At 48.1% G+C, this 16,645-nt stretch overlaps 2 protein-coding genes across 2 annotated transcripts in view; one reads left to right on the forward strand and one right to left on the reverse strand.

Moving 5' to 3' along the window:
* LOC117890979 (zwei Ig domain protein zig-8) overlaps positions 1–16,645 on the reverse strand; it is a 47,195-nt gene that overhangs the window by 8,903 nt on the left and 21,647 nt on the right. Inside the window, exons 2-4 of the mRNA XM_034796120.1 lie at positions 10,627–10,793; positions 2,745–2,822; positions 2,541–2,673 (exon numbers count right to left, since the gene is read on the reverse strand). Of these exons, the coding sequence (XP_034652011.1) occupies positions 2,541–2,673; positions 2,745–2,822; positions 10,627–10,793 (378 nt within the window). The remainder of the gene's footprint in view (positions 1–2,540; positions 2,674–2,744; positions 2,823–10,626; positions 10,794–16,645) is intronic.
* LOC117890978 (E3 ubiquitin-protein ligase MARCH4) lies at positions 6,471–9,114 on the forward strand. The gene is made up of 6 exons (XM_034796119.1): positions 6,471–6,621; positions 6,685–7,180; positions 7,779–7,913; positions 8,180–8,399; positions 8,482–8,543; positions 8,608–9,114. The coding sequence occupies exons 1-6, from the start codon at positions 6,603–6,605 to the stop codon at positions 8,951–8,953; spliced, it is 1,278 nt and encodes a 425-aa protein (XP_034652010.1). The 5' UTR covers positions 6,471–6,602; the 3' UTR covers positions 8,954–9,114.

Here is a 16,645-nt window from a genome sequence, read left to right on the forward strand (position 1 = left end):
TATGGTTTGATGGTGTAAGAGTAAAGAGCATCACATGTTTCGGTTATCTCTTCTCTCTTCTGTCTGGTCTCGCACTATATTTGTCCTTGTCCTTGTTCTGGTACTGTCACTGTCACTCTGCCAGCGGCTGTCGCTCGGCCCGAGTGGGAATGGGACTGGGACAGGGACTGGGACAGGGACACATAATTTAATTTACAATTTGCTCACTTTATCAGCACGTTTGGTAATTTTCCTTAAATTCAAAATTAAATCGAGGACGGGGCGACAACTCAGCGTCGACTCCAGCTATCTGGCTGCATATAAACATGCCCTCCGATGTGGCACCTAGGTGGAACTTGCCCCGCATCACACTCCCGGAGTCTCAGAGTGTCGGTGTCGGAGTCGAGTCGAGAACATAAAGTTTGTAATTTAAGCAATTGGAGCGGCTGCTGTTGCATTAAAATGTCAAAAATATGGCTGCCAGGGCGGAAGGAGGAGGCCCACCACAGAACTGCTGGCGGGGCGGGACAGAGTCGGAGGCGATTTATGTTTATGATGCGCTGGTCAGCCTGGCGCTATTTTGTGTATCATTCGTGGAGTCTTGCCCTTACAGTCTCCTCCCCCATACCCTGTATGTCTTTCCGACCACTCCCTCCTCTGGCTGACGGGCGTGTAATAGAATTTCAGTGGCGGCGAAAAGAAGCTGCATAAGAGCGAGGGGGAAAATGGCAAAAAAAACACACAAATTTATGGAATTTTTAGTGCAGTTTTTTATTTGCATAAGCGCATAAAAAATTTCTGGCAGAACAACAAACTTGTTTGCAGCACGACAATAGCAGCAGACACCGCACAGTGGAACCACCTAATAGTGACATTTGCTAGAGAAATAACAGCACATTAGTGGCCCCACAAGCAATTAGGGCAAGGAGTCGAAACATCATCGAATGAACATCGCACAAATGGATGGAGATAAAGGGACAAAACATCTTACTTTTATGGAAATGGAAATACTTTGTGAAGTATTTGAATGGTTCCCAAGTCTGGGAGCTTATCACACTGTTAAAAGCCCATTGGCTCCCAATGAGTGTACAAAATCAATGGAGTTCCACCTAAACTGCTTCCCCTGTGGCGCAGAATGCTCCTGATCCGGTCGGTTTGCACTGCACTGTGTGACACCACTGTGCACCAGCAGCAGCACCACTGACCTGCTGTTTGCTGTTTCCGCATGAGTGGCATGTCGAATATTTTACTCGTGCGAGTACGTATGTACATTTATATGCACACTTCTTTTTGGGCATTCAAATGAGTGCGAACGTGGAGAGAGGGCAGGTCGTGTGCACCAGTTTGGCAGTCATTTGCATTTCCGCAAATGTAATATTTATGACTTCTATGTGTCTCTACCCATGAGTGGGTCTAGCTTGATGCCAGTGCCAGTGCCAGTGCGGTGTCAGCCTGTCAAGGGTCTTCTGCCTTCTCCTGTTGGTTTAGTATGCGTGTAAACTTATATGCAAAGCTGTCTCTCGTATTCCAGCCACCACTAAAAGATTCATAACCGAGTCGGGGCTGACCAGAGCATTTGATGCTGCCCCAAAGTCGCTTGTGTCCGTGCGGCTAAAACAACATCCAAACACATACAAACACCCTGGGCTGTGGGGCTGCAAAATCAGAGATCAAATAAGCTCATTGAGGGCACTCTTCCGCACCAGAAGTCTTTAGCTAAATGCATTTTGCTAATACGAATTTCTATAAAAATGCACCAAACATGCCACAAAGGTTTGCGCACAGTTGCTCTTATGTGGAGTCCTCCCAAGGATCTTCCAAAAGGCCATACAATCATCCATCCATGCAGAACTGCTGACAAGGCAGCAGGGCGAGACACACTGTGTGTGTGCCCCCGAGTTGAGTGCAAACTAATTACAAAACCCAGAGGTAACTAATGTCCATAAAGAGCTTCCACATAATCGCATATCCCCTTAACGGCAGAAGCAACAGCAATGGCAGCATCTTCAACTGCTCGGCAAGCCAATTTGCACATAATCGAATTGAAAATTTTATAATCACGAGCACGAGGAAGATGCCCCAGAAACCCAGTTAAATGCGGGCCACACACGTGCAGATTGCGGATGGCTGAGAGACAGAGATGGAGATGGAGAGAGAGAGAGAAGGAGGGGAATGGAAACTACAGAGGGCGATACACATGCATATTGTATGGCTTCCTTAAGCTCGGCTCCGAAAATGTGCCTGGCAAGCAGGAACTTCCAAAGTACATGTAATAGTTGTCGGGATGAAGCATTCTCTGGTAACACATAAAAGTAATCACTTCGGTGGTTTGTGACCAGTTTTGAGAGTGTCCCCCTCAGCCCCCCTCTGTCACTCCTTCTCTATCTGTTAGCCTTATCCTTTCGATTGGGTGTTTGGTAATGGGCAAAGTTCTGATTATAATCAAAGGGAGGCATACATTTAAACCATAATATTATGCAGCAAATTGGTTCGATGCTCATGCACTCATAATGCTGCCCTGGGTGGAAAAGCATTTGAGAGGATCATCAAATGGGACTCACCCACAACATTGAAGGTGTACGACAGGGACATCTTGGGCTCTGTGTTGATTTGGCACTCGTAAACACCCGAATCCCGGGGCTGGGGATACTTGATTTGTAGAGTCCAATTGGCCGAGCCATCGGGTCGCAGCACCTATGGATACACAGAGAGGAGAAAGCATGGTAGTCCAAGATTACTCACCGTGACCGTGTAGAAACGCTCACCTGGAAACGCTGATCGGATGTGTAGGTTGTGCCGCCGGCGGTGAGTATATGCAGATCACGTTTTCGTATCCAGGAGACCTAGAACGGGAGCAGAAACAGCAGAAAATTGCCATGAAGTGCTTTCCTCAGTTGCATTGCTCTCGCCTCGTTGAAACGAAAGTTCCCCGTGCGGAGAACATTACAAATTCCGCACTTAAAAGTTTTTCCCCTCCCATGTGTTTGCTTCTTTTTTTTTTTTTTTGTTTCTTTGCGGATTGTGTCTGCCGCTGTTGCTATTCACACCACTTAAAGGAGCGGGATTGGGGGCCGACACAGGAAGTGGACGAGGATGAGGTGGGTAAAATGAAAAACAAAGCGTAAAGTTTTCTTTTCCGTTCATTTTTTCTTGTTGCCGCTTGCCGTTGCCGCTTGCCGCTTACCGACTGCTCGTGGCGCTGGTTAATCTTTAACATTTTGCTTTTTGTTTCAGGCATTTAATCAACAAACAAACAACGCTCAGCAGAACAAAACATGGGCGCCAAAGTATGGACAAAGGAGGGCGGGAGTACAACCACGAGAAGTTGCCGAGTATAATCCGTGTACATTAGAGCATGAAAGGAGCAGCACGCGTAAGCGCCACGTTGTCCGGAAATGAAACAGTCTCTCAGGGACCGACATATAAATTGGCCCTAACAATTGACAACTCTTTAAGCCAGACAGACGACTAGTTGAAAGGTCACTCAGCGAGTCAGTCGGATGTCGGATGTCGGATGTCGCCGAAGCTGCCTGCCTCAGCGCAATTTCCAATTGTTTCAAATAGCCTTCAATCCTTTCGACCAAAGTGGAATCGATTGGATGGGGAAATGCTGGGGTGGAACTGCCCGAATCGAAAGAAAGGCAAGCAATGAGACAGCTTTGACGCCATTTTCAGCCTTTATTTGGAAGCATTTTTATTATTCCTTGAATTACATTTTCATTTGATTGCCCAGCGCCTTGGCCTTCGCCTTCGCCACCGCCACCGCCATCGTCTTTGCCCCCTAGCTGGAAAATCTTTTGGGGAAAGCCATTAACCATGATTTTGTGTGTCTCTCCCCGGACTGGGCCGAGATTTCGTTCTGGCATCGGCATTGAGCCCTGGCACACTTTTGTGTGCCCTTTTCGGCACATTGTTGCCAATTTATTTGATGACCTTAGTTCTTGTTGTTCCCGTTGTTTCCGTTGTTCCCTGCCATTGTGATACTCAATTTTAATTACATTGCAAAAGTTTTTTCCCCTCTCTGCCCCCCTCTATCACTGCGAACTTTAAATGTTTGCTGGCTGTCAACATTAAAGTTGAAAATATGCTGCCGCTGCCCTGCCTCATTAATAAAGTTAATTGCTGCGCCCCTTGGGACTTTGCCAAAAGCCGAAAGTCATCTTAAACGTAAACCATTAAACTATGTGCGAAATTCGGACTCGGGTGCCGAGGGGCCGGGCCCAAAGGATTGGCCGTCTAATAAATTCATTCGATCCGGCATCAGCAGCCATTGCAGGCGGGTCACGTAATACGTAAAAATAAAAATCATTCGCTTGTAAAACTTTTATGTCGCTGTCGCTGTCGCTTTTATGCCCATAGGCGATGTCCTGGCCCGCCCTGGCCACGCCAGATGTAAATTAAATCGCTCAAATCCTGGCTATCATTGTTGTGCCAAGCCCTGCGCACAGATTTACCCATTTTCATTTCATTTCGTTCCATCGGACGGCAATTGTCGCCGGCACACACTGCGTATGAGCGATGCCATAAAGTGAGCTCGAAATGAACTGCTAAAAAGGGCTAAAATAACTATTCGAACGGGAACTCAATAGTTGCAGCGACCATTTTGGTCCAAACAAAGCCCGGCAAAGGGAAGGTCCTGCGACAATTTGATATGCCAGGCCCGTTGTCCTGGCCCTGGCCCTGGCCCTGGCCCGCAGTTAAATATTTCATTTTGTCGCTGGAAATCAAAAGTGAAAAGTTTTCCAACTCCAGCGAGAAGACGGGAGACGGTCAGGAGCCCTAAGCTCAGGTAAAGCCAGATCCCCTGTCAAGCTGGATCCCCAATCGCCGAGTTGCTGAATTCCCATGAGTGGAGGGAAACTTTACTCTGGGTATAATTTCCGTAATGTCTTTGGGTTTAAGTAAATACCACAAGCATAGTTTTATATTATTTAACACTTTGTGTTCGTTGTGGCTGAGCGCTGTGCGGCCAAAAACTTTCGCTTTGCCTTCTGCTTCTCATCCAGCTTCTCCTTTGACTACTCTAACTCTAACTCTGACTCTGACTCTGACTCTTACTTTCCTTTTGTTTTTCTGTCATCTAAGAGAACTGTAAAATGAAAGAAGTTTCCGCTGTTTGTGTGTGTGCATGTCGGTTTGGGCGAGCGTGTGGAAAACTTGGCGAAAATACATTAAAAACTTTGCTGACGCATTTTCTGCGTCTCTAGCCAAGAGAGACTTTGGACCCCCCGACCCCACTCGAAAGAGCCAACAAAAAATAGTTGCAGCGGCAGTTGTTAGTTTGTTGCCGCCACTGGCTTTGTCCGAGCTTAGGAAATGGTGTGAAAATGTTCGGAAAGGCGTCTCCATCCCGATACGCATGCGGTGCCTGAAGGAGATTCCAATTGGCAAATTACTTCGCATCCACTTAATGAACTCGATACAAATGAAACTCTTCACCATCCACCAAGGGCGACAGTTGCCAGATGAAGACTTCAATGGCAACTCTTTTGTAGCAGCACTTTGTAAACAGAGTTGTAAACAGATTTTGATTTTGATTTGTTTTTTGTTTCCCTTTTTGTGTGTGTTGCTTGCAGGGCTCCTCCCTTTAGTGTGTTGTTTTGGCGTGGAATGTCTGCGTTCGGCGTACTGGCATTAAAAAGGGTTCGCTGCCTTTCCCGAAGGCCTAAAACTTTGTTTAATATACGTTTTTTCTTTGTTGTTGTTGTTGCTGGTGCTGATGCTGTTGCTGTTGCTGTCCGTATTACAAGAGTAAATTGCTCGTGCTCATGTTCGCTGATGTAGCGCCATGGATGGAGCGTTTATGAAAATGTTGGCACTGGCGGCACTCGGTGCGCAATAAATCAACAGTGAACGGACAATCCTGTGAAGTCAAGTTGAACAAGCGGATTCCGCGCCAGCTTCCGGCAAGGGCAGCAGCCAAAAAAAAGGAAGAAAATTACCAAGAACTGAGTGGGAGTTGGGGGGCACCCAGTTGATATGGTAATATCGGACCACCGCCCACGCAGGCAACACAGAGGGCGGGGAGCCCTGCCTGGCTAACGAACTAACGGCACGGGCATAAATTAAACTCCGCCTTGGAGCGGGGTGGCGCATAATGGAAGCCAAGCGCCGGCAAAGTTATTTGCCGTAACTGTTACACTTTCAATTTTGAGTTTATGGCTGCAGCCCAGGAACAGGACAGGACTGGGTGCCAGTGCCGTCGCAAAACGGGAAACGGGAAAGGGGAAAAGGGAAGGCTGTTCTGGCATGTCTTCGTGGGCACTGACAGGGCGCGGTTCCAGTCTGTCAATTACAATTAATGTTTGCGACTTGGCCCGCAGACAAGTTTGTTTCTCCACAAGCCCTTGCTTAACTGCCTCCATTAGGGACCGTTGGACGAAGGAATGCAGCTAAAAATAGATACTTATAGTACCCGTATCGATTATGTCACAACGAGGAATCGATACACTCCGCAGCTTTGAATGAATATCGGGCAGAAAGCATTCCTTGAGCTACACTTCGTACTGCCAAAGCATAGAAACCATAGCTAGAGCATTCTCAGTTTCAAACAGAAAATGTGTTAAAATTTTTGGTATATTTTTTTTTGGCACGAACTCAAAGGTCAATAACTACAAACAGCGATGGAGTGCGAGAAGATTGGTGAGTGTTTCATACAGCCCCAGATGAGATACTGATTTACTATACCCTTTGCTTTCCCTATAGAAGAGGCCACCGGCATTGCTGGTGTCCGCAAACAGGACTCGACCCTGGAGCAGGAGCTCGAGTGTGCCCTGTCCTCAAGCGAAGCGGATGATACGCCGCCGGGCATGATCATTGTGGGCAGCCGCATCAGTGCCAGAGAGGAGCTCATGGAACCAGGCGGTGCGGACAAGGATAGGCCAAAGGACTGCCAGAAAGAGCAGCCAGCCTGCTCCTTGTCGCTGGGCCTCAAGCCGCACGTCCAGTTCCAGCGGGTGCCGCATGACAGCGTTGGCCGCCTCCTGGCCAGCACTGAGGCTGCCCTGGCAGCCGCCAATAGCTCGGCCTACGCCACGCCCATTGCCACGATGCCGGCACCGTTCTGCACATTGCGTCACGTCGTCGACGAGGCCACGCAGTGCAACAATCTGGGCAACGATGTGTCCGCCTCCAGTGAGTCGATGACCTCGCTGGGGTCGCTCGTCTGTCGTATTTGTCACAATGCCGATAATCCCGAACAGTGAGTAGCCCTTGGCCAACATATCTATTTATTTATCTATCAATTACGTATGCCAGGAAAAAGATAATGGGCCTGTACCCTTCAGAGAGATCTCTCTGCCATTTGGGGCATGCTAAATGGGTGGCAATTGGGTTTCCTGACTCGTAAGGGAATTCCATTTATCGAATGACTTTTAATTGTGCTGCTGTATGTGGCATACCCCATTTCCGCTGTGCATTTCCAGGGCATCTTCGCTTTCATTTAATTATGTTTCAGCAGCCGCAAATTGTGCAAAAAATATTAATTGCATGACATTTAATGCATTTAGCGAGCGACCAACGAGCAAACATGAATTTATTTTAATTATTAAAATTAACACTGCACGAAGCCTTCCCCTTGGCACCCCTTTCCACGTTGTCTGCCACTCTTTTTTTCCCCTCTCTCTCTCTCTCTCTCTGTCTCTCTTGGCAGCCGCTCATCCGTCTGCCGTTTGCCGTCTTTTAATCCCCTGATTTTTCATTGTTGGCGCTGTTTACACAGGCCCACAACCCACCCACACTGCTACGCCCACTTCCTGGTCCCCTACATGGCTGATGTTCTCATTCCGATTTGTTTGCAGACTGGTGTCGCCCTGTTTGTGCAAGGGCTCGCTGACATATGTCCATGTGCACTGCCTGGAGCGCTGGATTAGCACCTCGCGCTGCACGATATGCGAACTCTGCCAGTTCCAGTACAACACGGAGCAGACCCTGCGGTAAGTGGAAGCAGCAGAAGGAAGGCATTAGGCAGCAGGCAGCAGGCGGCAGGCGGCAGGAGATCAAAGACGCCCTCAGCTCACAGCTCCACAGCTTTTTAATCAGCTGAGCTGCCGCTGAGTCGGCTTTTCCTTTTGCCCCCCCCCTGCTAATTGCGAGCCCTGTCTTTGTCAGTGGTTTACTGGGACTCTGATTCTGATTCCGTTTTTCATTCCGTTTCTGTTTCTGATTGTAATTGTGCATCGCATACTCCCTCATGATGTAGGTACTCCTGTCTGCAGTCGCTGCGGATTTGGTATTCGCGTGCCATGAGCCGGCGGGCCCTGCAGGAGGACTGCCAGATGTTTTCGCTGCTCACTCTGGTGGCTTTTGGGATCATTGGCACCCTGCTGGTGGGCATCCAGTACTATGCCATAAACAACCAGTCCTGGGCCATAAGCAAGCTCTGGACAAAGTCCTGGATGCTCTTCTTTTTGTTCATGACGGTGAGAGTGCCTTGCTACCAGCCTCTAATCCTCTGGCCTCTAATCGGCTTTTGCCGCTGCCTTGTGCCTTTTCCTACCACAGATAACAGTGTATTTTGCCAATATTTTCATGCTGGTCAAGTCCCAACTGACGCCTTGGTATCGGTGAGTAGATCCGTCATCACATCTATACGTATATACCATTCATATATCCTTCCTCCTCCCCCAGCTGGTGGCAATCTGCAAGAGACATCAAACTGATTCTGGAGAACCGGCGACCCTTCCCCAACCCGAATCGGCTGCAGCGCCTGGCGGTGGACTCTGGCTCGCTGTCCGCCTCCATGATCACCCATCACGATCAGCACGAGCTGCAGACGCACGTGGCCGGAATCTCTATGCCATCCACATCTAGCGAGGAGGAGCAGCCCGAGGGCCAGTCCACCCGCCAGTGGGGCAAGCGCATGGAGAGCGCCATGCTGGCTGCCGCGATTGCAGCCACAGTGGAATCGATTGCTGACGCTAGTGCCCGGCAGAGCGAGAGCAAGGCCAAGCAGGCCGAAGGTACCGGCAACTAAAAGGGCAATGACAGGAGACATACAGACGGAAAGGAGAAAGGCGGCAGGTGGCAAGTGGCAAGTGGCAAGGCGGTGTTTGCGTGTCATTCGTTTAATTTAGTTTCAATGCTTTTAATGAACTTTCCCAATGAGCGGACTTCTATTAAGTCCGGACCTGATGATGCTGCTGTTCTAGTTCCTCTTCCGGCTTCTGCTCGTGGCTGTGCGCTGTGGCTGTGGCTGTGCCCTGTGCGGTGCGTGGTGTGGTGCGTGGTGCGTGGTGCGTGTCGGTGCCTGCACTTTGCTTTTGCCTTTGCTTCCTTAGTGCCGCACAACTTCCGCTTCCTGTGTTTCATCCCCTCCACCCCACAAAGGCGAGGAAATTAAAGCTGATAGCAGCACGAGCCACGAGGCACGAGGCAGGAGTCAGAAGAAGCTGGTGCTGCTGCCACAAAATGGCTGATGGCAGAGGCAGTCACGTGATTGATGGCTCATAAATTAGTCATTTTCCTTTAGCCGGTGCGTCGGTGTGTGTGTGTGTGTGTGTGTGGGGGGAAACTCGTTAAGGCCAGGGACACGCCCATGCCTGTGCCGTGGCAACACCCACAGGACGTTGCTCAGTTGTCGCCTGTCTTGTTTGGCAATTTTTCTCCCACCTCGAGTGCAGCCTCCAAATCACCCAGTAATTTAGTCTAAGCCTCTCCTCCCTTCGCTCTCGCTCTCTCCCTCCCCGTATCTGCCTCTCTATCACTCTGGCATCATCTAATAACAGCACGAGTCCTGTTGGCTAATGCACACTGGTTCAAGGGCCGGATGGAGTCAAGGGAACCTCCGTTCAGTGTTTGAATTTTGAATGATTGGACGCACTGTCACCACTTTGGACCACTGTGAGCCGGCGCCTGGTACGGCCACTACCAGGGGCTAAGCCTGGCTAAGCACGGAACCGAGCAGGACGCCCACCTAACGTGCCGGCCATGTTGACATATTAGGCCCTGGCAACGTCAGTGCTCGTTGTGAAGGGTTAACAACCCACAGCGACCTTCAATCATTTGCCTGCGGACTGTGGACTGCGGACTGTGGACTGTGGACCCCAATGCTTAGGCAATCACGGCCAGAATGATTGAGTGCCTGCAAATCCCTGGCGGAATTTTCATCCACGAGTATCTGGCACAGTTTCCATATGCTCTTTTTTTCCATTCCCTTCTTGCCGGCTTATACCCTCTCCGCGGGTCGGCTCGTTTGCCCATTGACTCTTGTAATTTTGCAAAGTCGTTCAAATTGTATTGTAAATTATTTGATTTGTTTGGATTTACTTCTCAGAAGTAATAGTGGATTATTGATTTATATATTTATATCGCATACTCTCTGCACAAGAAGTGGAGAGCAATTTTCGATCTGTAAAGATTGGGAAAGAATATCCAATAATATACCAGGGTGTTTGCGCCTCAAATATCGATTGTCCATTTTGTAAAAACTGCAACAATACACGGAACGAAAATAAAGAGAGTTTCTTGCAGGCATAACTTCCATTTTTCCTGATAAAACAATAACAAATTCCCTTTCCATCAACAAAGAAAACAAAACAACAAAAAAGCATCTTAGCTATTAAACATCTTAAAATGTACTGGGTATTTGAAAAACGATTTGAACGATAGCTTTTCGCTCTGCATTATTTGTTGCTGCAGTGTACTTACGTCCTTATCGCCTAGCCGCTCCACGCGGCAGTGGAGGAAGCCGGTCTGGCCGACGGTTACGGTCAAGTTGCGCGGCACGTCAAAGTCGAAGTAGGGCAGCAGATTCGAGGGCGAGATGGTGGTGGTCGTGGTAGTGGGCGGCGTGGGGGCAATCGCAGCGCTGGAGCCTGGAAAGAGGAGCGGATCGGGATGGATGTAACATACATTGCGGCATAGAAGCTTGTGCCAAATGGAAATTTATTTCCATTTTCATTCGCACATACGTACGGGGCAACGTATTGTATTGTTGGTTTTAGCACAGCATTCAAATGCCCCGACCCCAAAAGGCCTGGCCACAACTTTTGGTGGCAGCCGAAAGCCCTAACTGAAACTGAAAAGTAATAAAATTCGCATAAAAACTCTGCTCAAAAAAAAACACAAGCATAAAACCAACAAACGGATGTAGCGGGGGATAAGTGGGGGCACGATAAGTGTGTGTGTGTGTGTGTGTGTGTGAGTATATGGCACAAAAACTCCTCAACAAACAATTATATTTCGCTTTTTATTTCTTTTGGCATTTGTTTGATGGAAGCGGCCCTGGCACCTAAAAGCTGAGTTTTCGCTGGAAAAGACTTGAAAATCGATCAAGTCCTTTGTTTAAGCATAGCCATGGATGGGCTTGTCTTATCTACACAAAAGAATTGTCACAATTTAAGGCGCTCAGCGGGGGTCTCTCCAAAAAACATGAAATAATCTCAGTAAAATATTGGCGAATTTTACAGTTTGTTTTATGTATTTTTTCGGGCACATGTAATAGTAAAAGTATAAAAACACATTCTTATTTCAATGAAATATTTGGTTTTTGTGTAACAAGCAATGTGATATTCCATAATTTCTAGCTTAAAAAACCTAAAAATCAATACGAGATATTAAATTCGGGGAAAATATATTTTTCTTAATTACGGTGCATATTTAGATCAAATATTTCCCCATATAACTGGTAAAATGTGAGTAAAATTACACATTTTTTGACAATTTTCCACTCTGATGGCAAATCTATTGGTAGCGTGGTCTGATGTACACCTGTTGACGTTTAAATATATTATAAGAGCCATCATTTATTTTATTCTTTGTTCTGCGGGTGGACGAGCGACGGGCTAATTATGACAGCAAAGAGGTTTTCCGGCCATCAGCGCACTTCTCGCATGTTAATGGAGGGAGGAAAAGTTGTCCATGCAGAGCCAAAAAGTTGTATGCTGCAGTCGGTAAAAGCCAAGATAGATAGCGGCCAAGGAGCAGAGGGAAAAGGGCGACATAAGTTCATCAATACGAAAAGAAAGAGGAAGAAGGGGCGGAAAGTTGGGTGGCGAAAACTTTGCTCACATCAAAGCGACGAACAAATCGTCGTGGATCACATGCAGCCAACTGGAATAGGAATAATTGAATGAGGCGATACGAGAAGAGTTTCGAGTTCCTGCTGGCTGGCGTCAGTTTATCGAACTTCGTGCTAAGCTTCGACTGGCAGTAAGGAATCAAACGGTGCTCCATGCCCTGCCGAAGTAGAAAAACTGCTGTTGCACATTTCCGTTTCCGCACGCGCCAAAAAAAGAGAAGCGAAAACTTTTGCCAGGCACACGCACACACAGGGCACATGCACACACAGGCAGCGGGAAAACATACGCAAACTTTTCCCACATGCGTAGAAACGTGAAAACATGAATCGACGCCACCACAGCAGCCGGGGCGCCCACAATGAGGGGGATGTGGCTGGTGGCTGGTGGGGGGTGGCTGGTGCTTGCTGAAGACATGACAAATTTTGCGATTTACTTTCTTTTTTTTTGAGAAATTTCCAACGCAAAGTTAGATTTAATGCGCGCCCGCAACATTTTCGTACGTGCGGCGCTCCATTTTCAGGCAATATGCAAAACATTTCGACACAGATAATAATGTAAGCGGAGCATCGGGAAAAAGTTGCCAACTCCCGACGAATAGCTGCTGCCCTCACTGCTCACCTAAAGTGAATATCGCATTGCAGATTATCAAACAAAAAACATATTAAAGGCACATCCCAGCATTGCCAATTGATTATTTCATGAATCGTTCATATTCTCTCAATAGAGCTATCTGCAGACAGAACCCTTAGATACTCTACCCTCTCCAGCTAAGCCCCAAACCCAGAGGTATCAGAGGCGACCGAAAATTAGCTTAGCAAAGTTGCACGTCGACGCGTGGGGGAATGGCAAGTGGTGGCATGAAACAGAACTTAATTTATTGTTTATCGGCGAGCATGCAATTTATGCCAGAAACGGGAGAGATTTTGATCCAAAAATGTATGCCCAAACCCGCTCTGGCTGGCCCTGCCCTGCGTTGCGGGACGGGGAAGCTTGTGCTAATTTGAAGTTTATGCATGGAAAATTTGCTCATGCTGTGAAAATTAACGATGCGGCTGGTCGGGAATGCCTTCCACAGCAGCCTGTCGATGACTCCAATTTGCTGTTTGCTCTGTGCCTGTTTGCTTGTTTGCCCTGGACCCACTGTGACATTTGATAACGAGGGAGCATTAGAACGGCAGAGCAGCAGAACAGCAGCTGGTTGCTGTCGGATTCTCGCCTGGGCTCTGGATGGCCGCTTAATCAAAAGTGTTCAACGCGCCCGCGAACGCAAGCCAGCATGATGCATGGCCTACCAGCCTCGTCTGCGGTCGAAGGACCAAAAATATTTGTCGACTTTTCAACCCGAAAATTAGCAAATGTGGTGGAAAATGTTGCGGTTGTGGGTAGGCGCGCGAAAGGCATATGAATATTTATGGAGGTAATCCATGTCGAACGGCCTCAGCTCAAATTTCCTCCAACAAAAAAAAGGAAGATCGAATGGCTGACTGTTTAGTGTCGATGGGCATATTAATTGAGCGTGAAGTGCAGTCGAAGGTGAATATTTGCTCGCTGCCTAATCTCTATTGAGTCTCCACTCACAGCATATTTGCTGAAGCCAAGTGGAACGTCGAGGAATCCTTTGGATTGTTCGTGATCCCGGGCACTTAGGGTTAAGTTGCACTGACATCGCACTAAAGCATTGAGTGGCAGTGTGGCAGTAGACGGTGCACCCAGCAGGGGCTTCCTTCGTCCTGCTTGACTTGGCACAAAACTGTCTAGACGTCAGTGCGGTGCGTTGCGGAGGGCAGGGGCTACAAAGAGAGTGATTGAGCCGGAGCCAGCTGGAGCTTCCTTAAATATATGCTGAGCCATCGATTATGCTCGAAAGTGTTTCCGTTTTGGCGTAGAGCGACTCAGTGGCAACCAGCCATAAATATTTGCTTAGCGAATTGCAACGCTGCTTGCTGCTCTGTGCTCGGGCAAATTCAATCAGATTCTGTGGCAAATTAGCAAATATACGTGACCATAATTCCCAAGAATCCATTCCGTTAGATCGCAAATTCGGCATACAATTAGCGAGCATCTTTCGATATTTTCAATAGTTTTTTCCAACCCATCCCCAGGGCTGTGCAATCAGCCAAGTTCCATCCGAATATGCTCAAAGCAATCAGAAACGGAGCGGGCCAAAGGGGAGAGTAAGCTGATTTCGCCTGTGCCTTGTTTTTTCGGTGAGTATTTTTTATGCCAGTTGAGTAAGCCACAGAGCAAACTGTCCCGCTCTCTCCGAGGTCTGAGTGTGGGGGAAACGCTCTTGTTCGAGCGTCGCCATTTTTATGGCCAACGATGTCTGCCCCGCTCTGCTTGGCTGTGCTCCATTTCCATTCCATCACTCAGTTGGCATTATTGGTGGCACATTTGGAATTTATGATTATTTTGCTGCTGGAGTCTGGATGTAGTGTGCCCCCATGTGAATGCTTAAATACAAATACGCATACAAGTCGGGCGAAACTATTAAAACTAGGCAACCATGACTCACAATGAGGCGACAACTTGGGCAATCAAATGATTCAAGCTGCGATTCTTGACATCCCAGAAACTGTCGCCCGACCATGTCGCATCTCAATGAGCATAAAAACCCATGAAAATGTTGCAAAGATGAACCGCCACCACTGCCTCATTTAAAAACCGCCCACCGGCTTACATTTGCATGCGCCGCACATGTCAGGCAGTGGGGGAAAATGCCAAAAAAAAGGAAAAGAAAAAAATGAAATGAACGAAAATCGGAAACGAAATCAGATAAACGACTGCTGAATGCTGCTACAAGTGACGGATGTGTGTTGTAAACGCTTCGTCGAGATCGTTACACAGATGGAAAATAAAACTCAGAAATTATCTGAAATCGGTTTAAGCCCACGCTCTCGCTCTTGCACAATCAGAGGTGAGAGAGTGAGAGAGCGAGTGAGCGAGTGAGAGAGAGATGCCAGCACCCCCAGAGGTGATATCATCAAGGAGATTCGACTATAGCTCCTTGTGGGAACCGCATGCTGGAAGCTTGAGTGTGTTGACACTGCCACCAGCACAGGCCACACGCACACACGAACACACACGAACACAGCCAGCAACTGCTGTCGTTGGCAAGTTCCCACATTTGGGGCAGCATTCCAGCTGAGCTCAGCAGAAGCTGAAGCCACAGCAGCACCAGAGCAGAGGGTTCTCTGTGCGGGCCACACACAAAGTGTGCTTCACTTAAATACAGACATTAATCCGAGCACAGCATCTTATTTTCTAGCTGTCGGCATTTACACCCACATTCACGTTGGGCGTGCTTCATCATCGAAATCGATTGGACCGTCGGCTCTCGTCCGTCCGATCCGTTTGCTGCTGCTGCTGCTGCTGCTGCTGCTGCTGCAAATTGCGAAAACAATTTCAGCTGCTTTATTGTTTGTAAATGCAATCCTATATTGGTTAACCCGCAAATAAAACTCTCTTTGTCTTTCCTCTCTCTCTCTCTACCTCTACCTGCTGCTGGCCTTTTGCTTTTCGAAAAATTGATTACACTTAATGGCGCAGATGAAACTGTAAAGTGCCCACCACACGGCGCGCGTATGTGTAATGTTCGAGCAATTATCATTGGCATATTGCAGGCCAGTCGCCAGCATTTGGCCTGTGGCCATATTTCACTTCCCTCTCTCTCTCTCTCTCTCTCTCTCCCTCTCCCTCTCGTTCTCTTTCTATAGGAGCGGCAACAGCAGGAGGACGAAGCGCTAGAGAACTGCTCTGGCAATTTTCTATTAAGTTTGCCTCCGTTCCGTCGATGCGAGCCCTCTCAGACATTGTGCGCACTTAGGCGCGACAATTAATTTATGGCCTAGACGTCCTGCCAACCCATAAATTATGCCCGCGAATGCCAATGTCGAATGCGGGAATGCGAACGGAGAACATGGCGTATGAGCAGCGAGAGTTGCCACAGATACGAGAGACAGGCGCAGTCAGAACGTAAAACGATACTTGCGTGAGGATCGCACAGGATACCCACAACTTATCAAGAGGCCCTCTGTCAATGCCGTACATAGTGTTGATTAATTACACCACCGATATGCCGCTACACGCAAATACACACCCACGCAGTTGGGGCTGGTCAGTCGTGGCTGGTTCCGGGCCCCGTTACATGGCAGCCGGCTAATTGCGTGCTGATTGAATACCCAGATTGAGCTCAAAGCAATCAGCATTGAGTGAGGCACAGATGAAGCACTTAAAGTTATGCCAGCGCCAGAGCCATCGGCACCACTGGCATAGTTTTGGGTGTTTCTGCAGACGAGAAATCAACTCGACTGAACAATAAGCAAGTCCTGGCATTGATTTTTATCTTGGCAAAACTTTCTATTTGTCCACTTGCTTTGCTTTGCTTTGTTTGAATTTCCTTTAAGTTTGCCAAAGAGGCAAAGACCGCCGCTGCCTTGAACGTTTTCCGCCTGACTTCAAAGCAGAAATGCAAAAATGACATTCTGAAGTGCAAAAACTGCTGGGGCGGTGGCTCGTCGAGGGCCAATACCAAAATTGTATTGTGTGGCAGGCATTGAACTTTCCCCCAAGTGAAACTAGAAACGAGGAAACAATACTCGTTCTCGTCCTCGTCCTCGTGCCACTACCCCTACGCTCCCACACAA

This window comes from Drosophila subobscura, chromosome E (genome assembly GCF_008121235.1).
Source record: "Drosophila subobscura isolate 14011-0131.10 chromosome E, UCBerk_Dsub_1.0, whole genome shotgun sequence".
In the NCBI taxonomy this organism is placed as follows: Eukaryota; Metazoa; Arthropoda; class Insecta; order Diptera; family Drosophilidae; genus Drosophila; species Drosophila subobscura.

Excerpts from the sequence above, each read along its gene's own strand:
- LOC117890978 (XM_034796119.1), top strand. Across the intron at positions 7,181-7,778 it reads AATGCCGATAATCCCGAACA|ACTGGTGTCGCCCTGTTTGT; the intron begins GTGAGTAGCCCT and ends ATTTGTTTGCAG. Across the intron at positions 8,544-8,607 it reads CAACTGACGCCTTGGTATCG|CTGGTGGCAATCTGCAAGAG; the intron begins GTGAGTAGATCC and ends CTCCTCCCCCAG.